Here is a 17,089-nt window from a genome sequence, read left to right on the forward strand (position 1 = left end):
TGGGATTACAGGCATGAGCCACCATGCCCAGGCAGGCTAACATTTTTGCAGCTCCGTTTTCCCCAATATCAAATTATTTTGCTTTATACGGGTCATTTGTTGAACTCAAAATGTCTGGCACTATACTAGCATTACATATATATATATATATATATTTTATATTTTTTTTTTTTTTTTTTTTTTTTTTAGACGGAGTTTCACTTGTGTTGCCCAGACTGGAGTGCAATGGCATGATCTTGGCTCACCACAACCTCCGCCTCCCAGGTTCAAGCGATTCTCCTGCCTCAGCCTCCTGAGTAGCTGGGATTACAGGTGCCCGCCACCACACCCAGCTAATTTTTTGTATTTTTTAGTAGAGACGGGGTTTCTCCATGTTGGCCAGGCTGGTCTCGAACTCCCCACCTCAGGTGATCCACCTGCCTTGGCCTCCCAAAGTGCTGGGATTACAGGCATGAACCACACTGCTCCTGGCCACCAGTATTTTTTTACTCCTCCCAACAAACCTATGAGAGAAATAATTGTTCCCTTATTTGTAGGAGAGAGACTGGGAGGTTAAATAACTTGGGGTGGTCTACAAAGCTAGCGAATTAATCTGGCTCCAAGCCCATGCTCTCCCCTCCATTGCTCTCTTCTGGCTCAGTCCCTCAGGGGACATAAGTGAGTAAAAACTGGTTTTCCTTTAAAATGCCTATCAGAATGTTGCCTTATAGATGAGTCTCGCTCTATTGCTCAGGCTGGAGGGCAGTGGCTATTCACAGGCATGATCACAGCTCATTATGGCCTTGAACTTCTGGGCTCAAGCAATCCTCCCACCTCAGCCTGTTGAGTAGATGGGGATACAGGTATGAGTCACACTGTGCCCGGCTTTAAAATGCCTGTCAGAATTTGTAAAAGTCTAAGCTATGGCAGCAGCCAGCAAGTGGTCCACCAGCCTACAGGCCAGCAGGAAAAACAGGTCAGTTCTCTCAGTCCAGGGGTCCTAACGTAGCCCAGTCCTGAGGTGCAAATGGCCTTCAGAGGCAGCACCTGCCACAAGGCAAGAGAAGCAGAAAGGAAGCACTTGAGGGAGGTGCGACCGAGGAGGGAGCAACCCCTAAAAACTAGCTTTACCTTCGATTCTAGTGGCGCATATATTCAGCGCATCTGAGATTCAGCTCGTCTCTCAAGTCCAACGCCCTCCCTGACTTTCCCAAATCCATGTTGCCTCTAGCCTGTGACCTGGATTAGGAACCTGACTCCTCCTCCTCTACATCCACATCATACTCCCTTCCTTGCTGTCTGATCGGGTCCATCAGAAAACCTTGTCAGTCCTACCTCTGAACAGATCCTGATTCTGTTCACTCCTTTCCATTCCCACTGCCATCACCCTCCTCCAAACCACGGACTGTGACAGTGGCCTCCTAACTGCTCTCTGGTCAGCTCATGCCCTCCTAGAGTTCTCTGTCCATAAAACAACTAGGGGATCTTTTAAAAACATGAATCATACCATGGCACTCCGACGCCTGATTAAAACCCTTCAATGGCTTCTTAAAGCAGACAAAAATGCAAATTTCTTATCAAGACCTCTAAGGCCCTGTAACCATTTAACTGATTTGCTTCTTCAGCCTCTTACAAGCTATGTCCCCCCTTGTTCACTGGGGGCTCCAGCACACTGGCTTCCTTTCCACGTCTTGGCCATGCTTCCCCACTCCCCACCTTCGCACTGCTCTTCCCTGACCTGGGACACTCTCCTCAGGTCTCGGTGTGACTGCCTCCCACTCACCTGCCCAGTCTCAGCTTAACGGTCATTTTCTCCAAGAAGCCACTCCTGAGCATCTGCTCTAAAGGAGCCAGAACTCCCAAACATGTATCACATCACAGTTTGATGCATAGTCCTATCTGGAGTTGTTCAATCTGTTTACTTGTCTATGATGGATCTCTCTACTAGTGAGGCCCAGTACTCAGAACAGCTTAGCGCCGGGCGCAGTGGCTCACACCTGTAATCCCAGTACTTTGGGAGGCTGGGCCGGGCAGATCACTTGAGGGCAGGAGTTCGAGACCAGCCTGGCCAACATGGTGAAACCCTGTCTCTACTAAAAATACAAAAATTTGCCATACATGGTGGTGCATGCCTGTAATCCCAGCTACCCGGGAAGCTGAGGCAGGAGAATTGCTTGAACCCAGGAGTTGGAGGTTGCAGTGAGCCGCCATTGTGCCACTGCACTCCAGCCTGGGTGACAAAGCAAGACTCCATCTCAAAAAATATATAAATAAATAAAACAGCTTAGCATAGAGCATTCATTTTAAATACTTATTAGATGAATAAAGAAAGGAATCAGGGCCCGAGTCACAGGCCTGCAGTCTATGAGTTGGCCTGGCACAGAACTTCCCACTACGGGGGTTGGGGTGTCTGTGTTATATGGTGACAAGCCTGTCTTCAGTGAGTTTCTGACATGAGACCCAAAGAGAGGACAGTAGTAGCAGAGGCAACAGAGGAGGAGTCCTAGAATCTGTGTCATGAGAATGGTGATCACCAGTGGCTCCATCTCCAAGCCAATCCTGTATCCACAGCATAACCAAGGGCATCTTGTTTTCCCTTGAGGCCTGGCCATGTTGGCTGCCAAGATGGCTTCCTGGCTGTCCTCACTTCAGTATGTACCCTTACAATAAACCTTCATCCACTGATGTATCCTGAGGGTTTCTGGTAACCTGAAAGAGCCTAACATGGCCCCTATCCTACAGAATGAGCTAACAGGGGCAGGAACTGGACTCAATTCATCCCTGGTCCCCCTGAGGATGGAACCCGTAACTTATGAGTAGTAGGTATTCAATAAGATCCTGACAGCAACTCAAATCCTTCTGAGGCACTTCTCACCACATGCCCCACCCCATCCTCAACACATTATACATCATTCAAACAAGACCAGTTCACTTGTCACACCAAACACATCCAGAACACTTCTAGTGTGCTCTCAAATCTTAGTATGAAGTATTTGGCCTGGCATTCTTTGCCCATTTACAGGACTCTGTTCTTTTTTTTTTTTTTTTTTTTTTTGAGACAGGGTCTCACTCCGTCACCCAGGCTGGAATGCAGTGACATGATCTCAGCTTATTGCAACCTCTGCCTTCCAGGTTCAAGTGATTCTCATGCTTCAGCTTCCCGAGTAGCTGGGATTACAGGTGTGTCCCACCACACCCAGCTAATTTTTTGTATTTATAGTAGAGACATGGTTTTGCCATGTTGGTCAGGCTGGTCTTGAACTCCTGACCTCAGCTGATCCGACCACCTTGGCCTCCCAAAGTGCTGGGATTATAGGCATGAGCCACCGGTCTGGACTCCATTCTTATTCTTTTCTTTTCTTTTTTTTTTTGAGACGGAGTCTCACTCAGCCACCCAGGCTGGAGTGCAGTGGTGCGATCTTGGCTTACTGCAACCTCCGTCTTCAAGGTTTAAGCAATTCTCCCGTCTCAGCCTCCTGAGTAGCTGGGATTACAGGCACCCGCCATCATGCCCAGCTAATTTTTGTATTTTAGTAGAGACGGGGTTTCACCATGTTGACCAGGCTGGTCTTGAACTCCTGACCTCAGGTGATCTGCCCACCTCGGCCTCCCAAAGTGTTAGGATTACAGGTGTGAGCCACCACTCCTGGCTCTTATTCTTTTCTGTTGGGGTTTTTTTTTTTTTTTTTTTGAGACGGAGTCTTGCTCTGTCGCCCAGGCTGGAGTGCAGTGGCATGATCTTGGCTCACTGCAAGCTCTGCCTCCCGGGTTCACGCCATTCTCCTGCCTCAGCCTCCCGAGTAGCTGGGACCACAGGTGCCCGCCACCATGCCCGGCTAATTTTTTGTATTTTTAGTAGAGACGGGGTTTCACTGTGTTAGCCAGGATGGTCTCGATCTCCTGACCTCGTGATCCGCCCGCCTCGGGCTCCCAAAGTGCTGGGATTACAGGCGTGAGCCACCGCGCCCGGCCAGGTTTTCTTTTCTTTATTAACCCAGTAATGTTTCAATCTTGGTTTGGCAACTTCATTGGGAAAGGGAAGAACCCAGCCCTCTGAAGCGCAGGTGAGTAGAGGTCAGTACCTTCAATGGTAGACAGGGTTGTGGTCTCAAGACTGATCTTGGGCAGATGAGAGAAAATGAAGAAAGGCGTGCTGCAGAGGCCCACAATGGATGGACACAAACTTTAGATACTATGAAAAAGCCTTGACTGATTGGATGTGGAGGGAGCTGAGGTGTTAATAAAAATGCCAAGGTTCTCAGAAAAGGTAACTCAAATAGTGATGACAGAAGCAGAAATTCGGAGGCATTAAGGAAAGAATTCTTCCAAGTTAGACCTGTTTCGATGGGGAAGTGACAATGGTGTTCCTCAGGAAGTCAGTCATGCCCAAGTAGGACTCCAGTGAGAGGTGGGGGCTGCAGATAGATAGGAGAAAGGGCTACAACCATCCCAGTTGTCAGTACTTGTGAAGCAATCTAGTGTTTAGTGTCTTTCGTTGAGGCTGGAGTGCAGTGGCGCGATCTCAGCTCACTGCAACCTCCACCTCCTGGACTGAAGCGATTCTCCTGCCTCAGCCTCCTGAGTAGCTGGGACTACAGGTGCGTGCCATCACGCCCAAGTAATTTTTGTATTTTTTAGTAGAGACGGGTTCACCATGTTGGCCAGGCTGGTCTTGAACTCCTGACCTCAAGTGATCCACCCACCTCGGCCTCCCAAAGTGCTGGGATTACAGTCGTGAGCCACTGTGCCGGGCCTAGTGTTTAGAGTCTTTAACACTGCTTTAGGACACAGTTTGGTGTCGTCTCATTTGAGAAGCAAGTCCCTTATGTAGCATCAGTAAGTAGCAAGTGCAGTACCCTACACAGTGGTTTGATTAGCATAACTACCACCTGGGAGACAGCTCCCTCACGAAGTTTGTCTCCTCCAAGAGGACCAAATGAAAGGGAATTTGTCGAAACATAAATTCAGGCTTCAAGCCTTTCTGGCTGTGTGCTGAAGCCAGATGCATAGAGCACAGTGAGACAGGGAAGCTGCCCTTCTGGAGCTGGTTGTCAAGGATGGTGCAAGCAACCACTGGCTGTGGCGAAACTGAGGCCAAAGCAAGCAGCTTAGTAATCCTCTCCCAAGACTAACAGTGGGGGAAGCAGGTGCCCATCCATCTCCTTCTGGGCGGCTCATCCCTATTCTAACAACCAGAATTTAAAGTAAAACAAATCCATGGCTGTTTTTCAGATTTTAACCTTGAACCCAATCCCTAAAAAATCTCAGTCCCCTAAAAACACTGCAGACAATCAAATGATATGTATGACCTGTGGACTACTTACCAACGCATACATAATTCTTCTCATAGAATGAAAGCCAATTTTGAAGTGTCAGCATCTCAGCGGCTGACAAATCAGATATATCATCCACAAGGCCTGCTTCAGAATAGTCCCCAGTCACAAATGCTCTGGATGCATCTCGGCCTGAAAGAGAGAAGTTTCCATCAGATCCAGTTGTAAATGACTGATACTATACCCACTCAAGAATCTATTTTCTTTCTTTTTCTTTTTTTTTTGAGACGGAGTCTTGCTCTGTTGCCCAGGCCAGAATGCAGTGGCATGATTTCAGCTCACTGCAACCTCTGCCTTCCAGTTTCAAGCGATTCTCCTGCCTCAGCCTCCAGAGTAGCTGGGATTACAGGCGCCCGCCACCATGCCCGGCTAATTTTTGTATTTTTTTAGTAGAGATGGGGTTTCACCATGGTGGCCAGGCTTGTCCTGACCTCAGGTGATCCACCCACCTTGGCCCCCCAAAGTGCTGGGATTACAGGTGAGCCACCGCGCCCAGCAAGAATCTGCTTTCTGAGAAACGTCTCTTGACAGCCCTACTCCTTATCCCCAGGGAAATGGGGTCCCCACCACCTCCTCTGTGAAAGATGCTCCTAGACCTTGGACACACATCTCTTTGGCATTGGTCATATTCTTTCATTTACCTTCGGCAACACTTAACACAGCTGACCACTTCCCTTGGCCTGATTTGCCTCCTACTTCTCCAGCTCCTCACTGTCTACTAGCCTTAGGGGTCAATTACCGTCCACACCCTCACACTTGACAATCTTATCCACACCTGTGGTTTCAAAGCCCACCTACAGGCAAAGATAGCCACATCTGTATCTTTAGCTCAGATGTCTCCCAAGGCTCACTCACACCTGTGTATCCAACACCACTTAGATGTCTTACAGACATCACAAGATCAAAATGTTCACACTGGCTGGGTGTGGTGGCTTATGATCATAATCCCAGCTCCTCAAGAAGCCGAATAAGGAGGACTGCTTGAGCCCAGGGGTTTGAGCTATGACCATGCCACTTTACTCCAGCCTGGGTGATAGTGTGAGACCCCATCTCTCTTTAAAAAAAAAAAAAAGTCCACATTGAAATAATGATTATCAGCACCCTCGCAGCCAGGAAGCCTGTATCTACTCCAGTACTGCCTGTCTCAGTAAATGCCAACCAGTTGCTCAATCCAGGAATGCAGTTCTTTTTTTTTTTTTTGTGCGTGTGAGACGGAATTTTGCTCTTGTCGCCCAGGCTGGAATGCAAAGGCACAATCTTGGCTCACTGCATCCTCTGCCTCGTGGGTTCAAGCGATTTGCCTACCTCAGCCTCCCGAGTAGCTGGGGGGACTACAGGCGCACACCAACATGCCTGGCTCATTTTTGTAGTTTTAGTAGAGATGGGGTTTCACCATGTTGACCAGGCTGGTGTGGAACTCCTGACCTCAGGTGATCCACCCACCTTGGCCTCCCAAAGTGCTGGGATTACAAGTGTGAGCCACCACATCCAGCCTGGGGAAAGAAGTTACTATTTTTTTGAGACTGAGTCTCGCTCTGTCGCCCAGGCTGGAGTGCAATGGCGCAATCTCGGCTCAATGCAACCTCCACCTCCCAGGTTCAAGCCATTCTCCTGCCTCAGCCTCCTGAGTAGCTGGGACTACAGGTGCCCGCCACCACATCCAGCTAATTTTTGTATTTTTAGCAGAGACGGGGTTTTGCCAAGTTGGCCAGGCTGGTCTCGAACTCCTGACCTAAGGTAACGTTCCCACCTTTTTCTCCCAAAGTGCTGGCATTAGAGGCGTGAGCCACCATGCCTGGCCTGCAGTTCCTAACACTTCCTTCATTCCCTCACATCCAGTCTCCAAGTCCTGTTATTTTCTGCCTAAGTAGTGTTCTTGTGTCAGTCTGCCTGTCTCCACCCACATATAAGCAAGCCCAGGCTGCCATCCTTTCTCACCTGAACTCCTACAGTAAACCCCAAGGGAGACCTCCCCGCATTCATTCTTGCCCCACCAACCTGCTCTTCATACCACACTCAACTGATATTTTAAACACAAACTGATCACGTCATTCTCCTGCCAAAGAATCCTCAGAGGCTTCCTTCTGTTCTACGAGAATGTCCAAATTCCTTAACACGTCATTCATTGTCTTGCACCAGCTGCCACCAATGCTGCCTTGCCACATTTTTGTTTGTTTGTTTGTTTTTGAGACAGAGTTTTGCTCTTGTTGCCCAGGCTGGAGTGCAATGGCACAATCTCGGCTCACCGCAACCTCTGCCTCCTGGGTTTAAGCGATTCTCCTGCCTCACTCTCCTGAGTAGCTGGGATTACAGGCATGTGCCACCATGCCCGGCTAATTTTGTATTTTTAGTAGAGATGGGGTTTCTCCATGTTGGTCAGGCTGGTTTCGAACTCCCGAACTCAGGTGATCCGCCCACCTTGGCCTCCCAAAGTGTTGGGATTACAGGCGTAAGCCACCATGCCTGGCCATTCTTTATTGTTCACTTTGCTCCCTTCCTCTCCTCTTCGAATCGGTTACAGCCTCTGGTAACACCAGTACTTTTCCTTTTAACACTTTTCACCAAAATAATACATTAATTGTGTCATATCTATTTAATATCTATTTAATGTCTGTCTTTTCTACTAGTAAGTTTTATCAGGTAAGACAACACACCAAACTCATTTACTATGGATTCCCCAGTGTCTGGTACTGTGCCTGATCTTTAGTAAATTCCCAATAAATATCAAATGAATTAAATACATAGATTTTTTTCTTTTTTGAGATAGAGTCTCGCTCTATCACCCAGGCTGGAGTGCAGTGGTGCGATCTTGGCTCACTGCAACCTCTGCCTCCTCAGTTCAAGCGATTCTCCTGCCTCCACCTCCCAATTGGCTGAGACTACGGGCACGCACCACTGTGCCCAGCTCACACAAACATTTGTACATGAATGTTCATAGTAGCATTATTTATAACAGGCAAAAAAAGTAGAAAGAAACCAAAAATCCATCAACTGATAGATAAAATGTGGTATATCCATATTATTAGAATTATAATATCTATAGAATATTCTTCAGCCATAAAGGAATAATGCACTGCTACATGCTGATACACCATGGATGAACCCTTAAAACATGATGCTAGGTCAAAGAAGCCAGACACAAAAGGCCACATGTATGACTCCATGAAATGCCCACAATAGGCCAATCGACAGGAAAAGAAAGTAGATAGTGGTTGGCAAAGGAAGGAATGAGGAGTGACTACTAATAGATAGGTTTCTTTCTGGGGTGATAAGAATGTTCTAGAATTAGTGGTGACATTTTTACAAATTTCTGGCTATATTAAAAAAAAAAAAAACACTGGGCCAGGCGTGGTGGCTCAGGCCTGTAATCCCATCACTTTGGGAGGCTGAGGCTGGCAGATCACCAGATCAGGAGATCGAGACCATCCTGGCTAACACAGTGAAACCCCGTCTCTACTAAAAATACAAAAAATTAGCCGGGTGTGGTGGCGGACGCCTGTAGTCCCAGCTACTCGGGAGGCTGAGGCAGGAGAATGGCGTGAACCCAGGAGGCGGAGCTTGCAGTGAGCCAAGATCACGCCACTGCACTCTAGCCTGGGCGACAGAGCAAGACTCCATCTCAAAAAAACAAAAACAAACACAAACCAAAAAAACCACTGAATTTTGGTTCATACCTATAATCCCAGCACTGTGGGAGACCGAGGCAGGTGGATCACCTGAGGCCAGGATTTCCTGTCCAGCCTGGCCAACATGGCAAAACCCCATCTCTATTAAAAATAAAAAAAATCAGCCAGACATGGTGGCACACGCCTGTAAACCTAGCTCCTCGGGAGACTGGGGCACAAGAATATTGAACCCGGGAGGCAGAGGTTGCAGTGAGCCAAGATTGCGCCACCGCACTCCAGCCTGGGCTAAAGAACCAGTTTATCTCGAAAAATAAAAATAAATAAAAAGGCTGGGCGCGGTGGCTCACACCTGTAATCCCAACACTTTGGGCAGCTAAGGCGGGTGGATCACTTGAGCTCAGGAGTTCAAGACCGGCCTGGCCAACATGGCAAAAACCCATCTCTACAAAAAATACAAAAATTAGCTGGGCATGATGGTCCACACCTATGGTCCCAGCTACTTGGGAGGCTGAAGTGGAAGGATTGCTTGAGCTTGGGAGGCGGAGGTTGCAGTGAGCCGAGATCATGCTACTGCACGCCAGCCTGGGTGACAGAGGCAGACCCTGTCTCTAAACAACAAAAAACCCCACTGAATTGTATACTTTAAAGGACTTTACATCACGTGAATTACATCTCAATGAAAAATAAAATACTGAATAAACGAATAAGTGGACATAACTGCTTCCCAACTAGACTGTGTGGGCGGTGGGGAGCATGTTGCAGACATCTTGGATTCCACAGCCCCTGACGCAAGGTAGGTAGTGGTAAAGATGGTGAATGAATACCAGGAACACAGGAACTCAGTGGAAAACAGCACTCCAGAAATCGAAGGTTTTATGCCCATACCTGTACAAACATCCAACGACAGCTCCCATAGCACGCGGCAGGGCAGCGCAGCGAAAACTGCCTTCAACTAGCAGCGACAAAACACCTTGATTCCAGTCCCAGCTCTGCTTCTAACTCACTGTGTAGCCCTGAGTAAGTCCCTTCCCTTGCTGGACTATCTCAGGGGCTTTGCGAGACCAACTGGACTTCATTCCTTTTCTGTCAACCTTTGTATTTCTTTAGTACTCCCTAGACAGGGGGAAGTGGCTTGTATTTTAAGTATTAGAGGCAGCTTCCCAATTCCCCTAAGATAATGACAAGTGGAAAATGCTTATTTAATATCAGCCTAGTAGCCGATCTTAGGCTTGCCCTGCACTTGTTTTTTCTTTTTAAATTTTGGAGGTCAGTCCCGCTGGCTGGCAAGGCAACATCTGTAAAAAAGCACTAGGCTGGCCGGGCGCGGTGGCTCACGCCCGTAATCCCAGCACTCTGTGAGGCCGAGGCAGGCGGATCACAAGGTCAGGAGATCGAGGCCATCCTGGCTAACACGGTGAAACCCCGTCTCTATTAAAAATTCAAAAAATTAGCCAGGCGAGGTGGCGGGCGCCTGTAGTCCCAGCTACTTGGGAGGCTGAGGCAGGAGAATGGCGTGAACCCCGGAGGCGGAGCTTGCAGTGAGCCGAGATCGGGGCCACTGCACTCCAGCCCAGGCGACACAGCGAGACTCCATCTTAAAAAAAAAAAAAAAAAAAAAAAAAAAAAAAAAAAAAAAGCACTAGGCTGGTGGTCCGAGTCCATGTTCTGTCAGTATTCAGGTGTGAGGGTTTTAGGCAAATCACATCCTTTAACCCCCTCAGCTGTGACACAGGGACACCAGCATAAACTTAATTTGACAAACGTTCCTTGAGGCCTAACATACGCACAACTTTGTTCTACGTATCAAGGACTGTAAAGGTGACTGGACCCCTTTCCTGTGCCCTAACCTTCTAAGGAAGGCAAACAGGTGCATCTGTACTAGAAGCAGGAATGACTCAGACCAAATGTACTATATATGACAGGCCATAAAGGAATAAAGTATTGATGCATGCTCATAAACCATGGATGAACCTTTAAAACACAACGCTAAGGGGTAGGGGGAAGAAAGATTATTTCGGACCCGGGCATAATGAAGAGATGGTTGGAATTAGTAAGGAAACTGTGAGGGTAGGGGCGGGGCGGGATCTCATTTATCTGTGCCCTAAGAGCCCCCACAAAAGTCTGGCACACAGTCCGTATCCTTGGGCTTCCGACGGTGGGTAATGGGTAACGAGAGAGAAGACATGTTTCTCCAACATAAGTCACGCAGGGCGGTGGTGAATGACAGACCTGGCCCACAGTCCCGCCAGAGCCAGAAAGCCTAGAAGGATGGTGCATGCAGCTCGCCCCGCCCGCCGCGCGGGTTTGATGGATGTGGGGTGGGGTCGGGGGGGAAATAGATGAATGAACGAACGAACGACGCGCAGGCGGCTACTGGCTCGCGCCAGCGGAGGGAAAGGGGTAAGCAGCCTCGCTGATACCTGCGAAGCCGCTATAGTGGGACCCAGGCTCGTAGTGCCTCCGGCCGGAGGACACATCGTAGACGCGGCCGAGCAACGCCAAGTAGAGGCCCGGGTCCCCTGGGCCGCCGCGGTAGCGAGACAGCTCCTCCGGTATGAAAAGGCGAAAGCCAGCGCGGGGACCCCACCAGCCCATAAGCCGTGCTGCTATCACCGCTATTACGGCTACAGCCAGGCCCAACAAAAGCCCACGGCCTCCGAGCCTCAGCATCTATATAGCCGCACCCGCTCCGCACTTCCGAAGTTGCCGCCTCAATCTACAGCTAAGATGGCGGAGACGCCGAGCGTGACGTCATCGGCGCGCGCGCTCTCGCTCTCTCCCTCTCGCGCTACTGCGCGCGCTCCCTCTCTTAGTTTCTCTCGTTCTATCTGTATTCCTGGCACTGGCGAAAAGCTCGCCGTCTGCGACTTTTTCCTTGTACTTTTTTTTTTTTTTTTTCTGAGACAGAGTTTTAGCTCCTGTTGCCCAGGCTGGAGTGCAGTGGCAGAATCTCGGCTCACTGAAATCTCCGCCTCCCGCATTCAAGCGATTCTCCTGCTTCAGCCTCCCAAGTAGCTGGGATTACAGGCACACGCCCCCACGCCCGGCTAATATTTTGTATTTAGTAGAGACAGGGTTTCACCACGTTGGTCAGGCTGGTCTCGAACTCCTGACCTCAGGTGATCCACCCGTCTCGGTCTCCCAAAGTGCTGGGATTACAGGCGTGAGCCACCGCACCTGGCCCTTCTCGTACTTCTTGGCTTGCAGGTTGTCAGCCCTAACAAAGATGGCGGCAACGGAGGCTGCGGAATGACGTAGGTGTTGAGACAGACTCGTCCTCTGGGAAATCAAGGTTGCACACTTTGAGGGGGCGCTCCCCGCCTAGCTGTCGTGAGTTGGTAGAGGCCGCCTATCTACGTGACGGCGCCTTTGCGACAGCGGTCGTCGCTTGACGGCCAGGAAGCCGGAAGCCGCAGAGGCCGCCGTCGTCTCCTCCCCGTCCCCGCCCGCCGGCTGCTGTCGGAGGTTGACAGGTCGAGGCGGGGAGGCGGCGGCGGCTGCAGAGCCAGGCGCCCAAGACGGAGACCCCATGGGGAACGCTCCGAGTCACAGCAGTGAAGACGAAGCGGCAGCTGCCGGGGGCGAGGGCTGGGGCCCACACCAGGACTGGGCCGCGGTCTCGGGCACGACCCCCGGCCCGGGCCTCGCGGCTCCAGCGCTACCACCCGCCGCGGCGCTGCTGGAGCCGGCCAGGCTGCGAGAGGCTGCTGCTGCGTTGCTGCCCACACCCCCCTGCGAGTCGCTGGTGTCGAGGCATCGCGGCGCGTTGTTTCGCTGGCTGGAAGAGCGGCTGGGCCGCGGCGAAGAGTCCGTCACTCTGGAGCAGTTCCGGGAGCTGCTGGAGGCTCGCGGCGCCGGCTGCTCCAGCGAGCAGTTCGAGGAGGTCAGGGCCGGCAGGCGACTGCGGGGGTGGGGCAGGGCGGTCGCCCCCAGGGGACTGAAGGAAGAGGTGGGCATTTGCTTTGGAGAGGCCAGGCGGGGACGTCTATGAGGTGTTTCCAGCTTTTTACCAGGCGTTTGCTTCGTCTCTCTTTAACCTGTGTTAGAGGTCCGGAATGCCTGCATTAGGCCGTCCTTGCTCTGAAGAGCTGGACAAGCCCACATGTGTCTGTATGTTGTAATGCAGACCTTTGTGCAGTTGATTGACGCTACTCTCTGGAGATCTTTTATCAGGTTCTCGAACAGTTTGGAGAGAAAAGAGATGTAAGGATAGGAGGAGTGGCGCTGAAAACCATTTTTTATATTGTCCTGTCCAGGTTTTTACACAGCACCTTCCGAATTCAGTGTGGGCACCGAATAATTGTGGAAAGACAGTAGTAACACGCTGGAAAGGCTCACATTCTAAAACCTATCCTCCTCATGCAAAAACTAGCTTTTCCAAAATACATACTGGTTTGTAGATCCTTAAAGAACCATATATTAGACTCATTTAAACCTTCATAGGATCTGAAACTGATAGGCAAATACCAGGTTTCCTGTGAATACTTGTAATTATACAGTTCTTCATATAATCACCAAGATCATGTCTGCTAAATCATTAAGAGAGCAAATTGATTTGGCAACAAAATATTTTCCTTGCAAGGCATCTTGGGAGTTTATTTACTGGGCGCTTCACTTCGAGTTAAGAAGACTGATTCAGGGTTACCCAGTCAATCATTAGTAAAACAGGCTATCACCTAGATCTCTTGTTGTTTTTTTTTTTTTCTTTCTTTCAACTTTTATTTTCAATTCAGGCGTACATGTGCAGGATTTGGATTTGCAGATTTATTACATAGGTAAACGTGTGCCATGGTGGTTTACTCCACACATCATCCCATCACCCAGGTATTAAGCCCAGCATCCATTAGGTATTCTTCCTGATGCTCTCTCTCCCTCCACCCCCACCCTATTTTTTGTTTTTAATGTGTCACTACCTCCTTCCTGGGATCCTCTTTCTTTTAACTCCACGGTATAACCAAAAAGGTACTTATTTTGTGAAAATGAGTCAGCCAGAAACTTCAGTGGCCGTGAAGGGTGAGTACATAAAGCAGTAAACCAGCGGGTACTTGTAATGCCTTTAAAAGGTTCTGTTCATCTTAAAATCAGAGGCTTTTAAAATATTTTAAGAATGTCTTCCTATACATGGCCAGAATTCAGATAATGTAGTTTGTGTGTTTCTTACGAAAAAAGTACCTTTAAGGCATCCCAGCCCTTAAAAATAATAGTCATGGCCAGGCGCGTGGCTCACGCCCGTAATCCCGGCACTTTAGGAGGCTGAGGCGGGAGGATCATCTGAGGTCAGGAATTCGAGACCCGCCTGGCCAACGTGGTGAAACCCCATCTCTACTAAAAATACAAAAACTAGCTGGGCATGGTGGCGGGTGCCTGTAATCCCAGCTACTTGGGAGGCTGAGGTGGGACAACCGCTTGAACCCAGGAGGCAGAGGTTGCAGTGAGCTGAGATCACGCCACTGCACTCCAGCCTGGGCCACAGAGCGAGACTCTTGTCTCAAAAAAAAAAAATTCATATTAGTTAATGAAAGATCTTTTTTTTTTCCAAGAATACACATAGTTCCTTCCCTCTAGTATCTATGCGTATTGTGAGAATATGAAGTGGTAGTGGGAAGAACCATGCAAAACTGTTGAAGGAGCTGGCACTTTGCAGATTTGAGCAAAGGCAAATGGAGAGAAACACTGTTGACATTCTGAGAGTATCTGACAGAAATAGAACTTTATAGAGTTCATAGGAGTCCCTTAATAGAAGGTCAAGAAATACTCGAGGTGTGGTCTAGAAATCACTCAGTGGTTGTGGCGTTATTGTTCACTGAGCAAATGTTTATTGGGCGTATATTGAGTGCCACTCACTTGGATGACAGTGGACAAAGCAGATACTTGCTCTTAAAGAGTATGTAGTTGTGGTGGAAGAGACAGATATTAACCCAGTAATTATAAGATTTGGTGAGTGTTAATGGAGGGAAGGTATAAGGAATAAATAGCAAGTGTATTTAACCTCACTTAGGGCTCAAGCAAGACTTACCCGAGAACGTAACATTTCAGCCCACAGGGGAATGGTGAAAGCAGATAGTATTACAGGAGGTAGTAACAGCGTTTCAGGCAGAGGAAATTGTATCCACAAAAGTCCAAAGTCCGGAGAATCTGGAAGAAGTCTGGTATGGTGTATTAGGGATACACAGAACTTTTTCAAGGGACAGAAAACCTAATGCATCAGTGGTTTAAACATAAAAAGAAGCTACTTTCTTAGGAAAATGTCCAGGTAGGCAGTCCAGGGTTGATGTGGCAGTTTTATCATCATCAGGGACCTGGCTTCATCCATCTTGTGCTGTCATCCTCCACGGACATCTTCCACTTAGTAATTCTGTTGACTCCTGCCATCATTTTCCACATTCCAACAAGCAAGAAAGGGAAAAGGGAAGGAGAAGGAAGGAGCCATGCCCACTCTCTTATGGGCATAGCTTACATCCCATAGGCCAAAATTCAGTCACATGGCTGCAGTTACCTGCAGGAGAGGCTGGGAAAGATTCTTTTTCCATGGCCATATATTCAGCTAAAAATCAGGACTTAATTATTGAGGAAGGGGAGAGAAAATATTGAGTTATATTTGGCAGTCTTTGATTGACATAGCCAGGTCATAAGAGTTCTGTGAGTGAGGCTTAGCCAAAGTTTAAAAACCTGATTGTGATAATCTCACAGTGGCCACCCTCTCTCATGATAATCTCATGATGGCTGCTCTGTCTGTAAGGACTAGTAAGTTAGGACTAGCCAAAGAAGATAAGAATTAGCCATGCATTTGATTCTGTGCTTTAAGAATGTCTATCCTTAGACTTGAATAAGTATATACTTTTGTGTATACTTACACAGTTAATTCTGCGTTGTTAATCTACATCTAAGCTTTTGAGAATATACTGCTATATTTTACCGCAAGATGAACAGCTTGTGAAGTAATGTCTTTATAGTAGCAACTAAAATGACAACTTGTTTCCGTCATTCGTTTTTATAAGAGCTAACATTGGTAAAACAGATTGCCACGGGTGTGCACGGTTTATTATAATGCTGAGAGTTTCCAAGTGTTACATGTTTCTTCTTTGGCTTCCCAACCTACGCTGCCATTCGTGTCCACGCAGCTGTCTTGCTTTCACATTCCTGTGACCTCAGTTACTTGAGGAGGTGTTATAAAGAAGTTCTTGGAGTTGGACCATGGACCAAAGTCTGAAACATTATCATTTTATAGTACAACACACCTTTTCTCATGGTAGGTGTGGTCCAGGGAGAAGGGACTCTTTAGTTTGCTCACAAGGAGCAATATTTAATTGACTGCCATGTAGAGGGGAAATAGAATTAAAATTAAGTTCTTATTTCACATTAGAGGTTATAGATTAGATATTTATGCTCTTAGAGCATGATTCTAGAAAATCTTCTAGGGCAGAAAAACGTGCTGAGCACAGGATGATAGCAGATGGCCCTAAAGTGAAATTTCATAGGAATAGGTTGTATTTTATTAATTTGCCACATAGTTTTGGTGCCTACTTTGTGAAATTCGTGGGGTGGTAAGCTCTAAGGGGAGGGCCTTTTTGATTCATCTCTGTTCATCATCTTAGCACAGGCCTGGGTGGTTGCCAGTGCCCAGGTGCTTTGGGAGACTGTAGAAGTCGTAGTTCCCACACACTCAAACCTCATATTTTATATTCAGCCTGTAACCTTTTAATATTTCTTGACATTGAAGGAAACAGTTAAATATGTTTTTGTGAAAACTTTAAAAGGTTCTTAGTCACTTGGGTTTACAGGAAGTTTGTAGAAAAGCCCTATGTCCATCCTCATATTATTATGTGAAAAGTATTAATCAACTAATTTAGAATGGCTTTGAACCCAGGAACTGTGCCCGTAGGAATCTGCAGATGTGGTTATCTGCCCTTTTAAGACTATCGACTCTAAGAGCTGTGTGTGTGCACCATAAAGCAGCAGCAGGCTGCCAGCTTTTCTTGCCCTCAGCCGGGAGCCCTCTGCTCTCCACTACCCAAGGGACCAAATATGTATTTGCCTGAATCGGTTGAAGCCCACACATCAGCCTAACTCTCTCACCTAATTTACCTTTCCCCCACCTGCACCAGCCCTGTGCTAGCTAGTGGGATGCCTGCTTTGTTCCTAACTCCCTTA

General features: G+C 48.2%; 2 protein-coding genes across 8 annotated transcripts in view; one reads left to right on the plus strand and one right to left on the minus strand.

Annotated features, from left to right (window-relative positions):
* The window catches only part of LOC100596045 (neuferricin), a 46,102-nt gene extending 33,906 nt beyond the window's left edge, over positions 1–12,196 (minus strand). Inside the window, exons 1-2 of one of the 4 annotated variants that reach the window (XM_030800362.1) lie at positions 11,359–11,963; positions 5,304–5,444 (exon numbers count right to left, since the gene is read on the minus strand). In XM_030800362.1, the coding sequence (XP_030656222.1) occupies positions 5,304–5,444; positions 11,359–11,608 (391 nt within the window). In that variant the 5' untranslated portion in view covers positions 11,609–11,963. Of the gene's footprint in view, positions 1–5,303; positions 5,445–11,358 lie in introns of all 4 variants that reach the window. The other 3 variants (XM_004091556.3, XM_030800363.1, XM_003277848.3) reach the window with 3 other exon arrangements.
* Positions 12,197–12,351: 155 nt separating this feature from the next.
* ZZEF1 (zinc finger ZZ-type and EF-hand domain containing 1) overlaps positions 12,352–17,089 on the plus strand; it is a 136,151-nt gene continuing 131,413 nt past the window's right edge. For all 4 annotated transcript variants that reach the window (XR_004026947.1, XM_030799531.1, XM_030799532.1 and 1 more), the window contains exon 1: positions 12,352–12,821. Coding sequence is in view for 3 of the 4 variants with exons in the window: in XM_030799531.1 (XP_030655391.1) it covers positions 12,468–12,821 (354 nt within the window). In the remaining variant the exon portion in view is untranslated. The remainder of the gene's footprint in view (positions 12,822–17,089) is intronic.

The sequence above is a fragment of the Nomascus leucogenys genome, chromosome 19 (assembly GCF_006542625.1).
Source record: "Nomascus leucogenys isolate Asia chromosome 19, Asia_NLE_v1, whole genome shotgun sequence".
NCBI lineage: Eukaryota > Metazoa > Chordata > Mammalia > Primates > Hylobatidae > Nomascus > Nomascus leucogenys.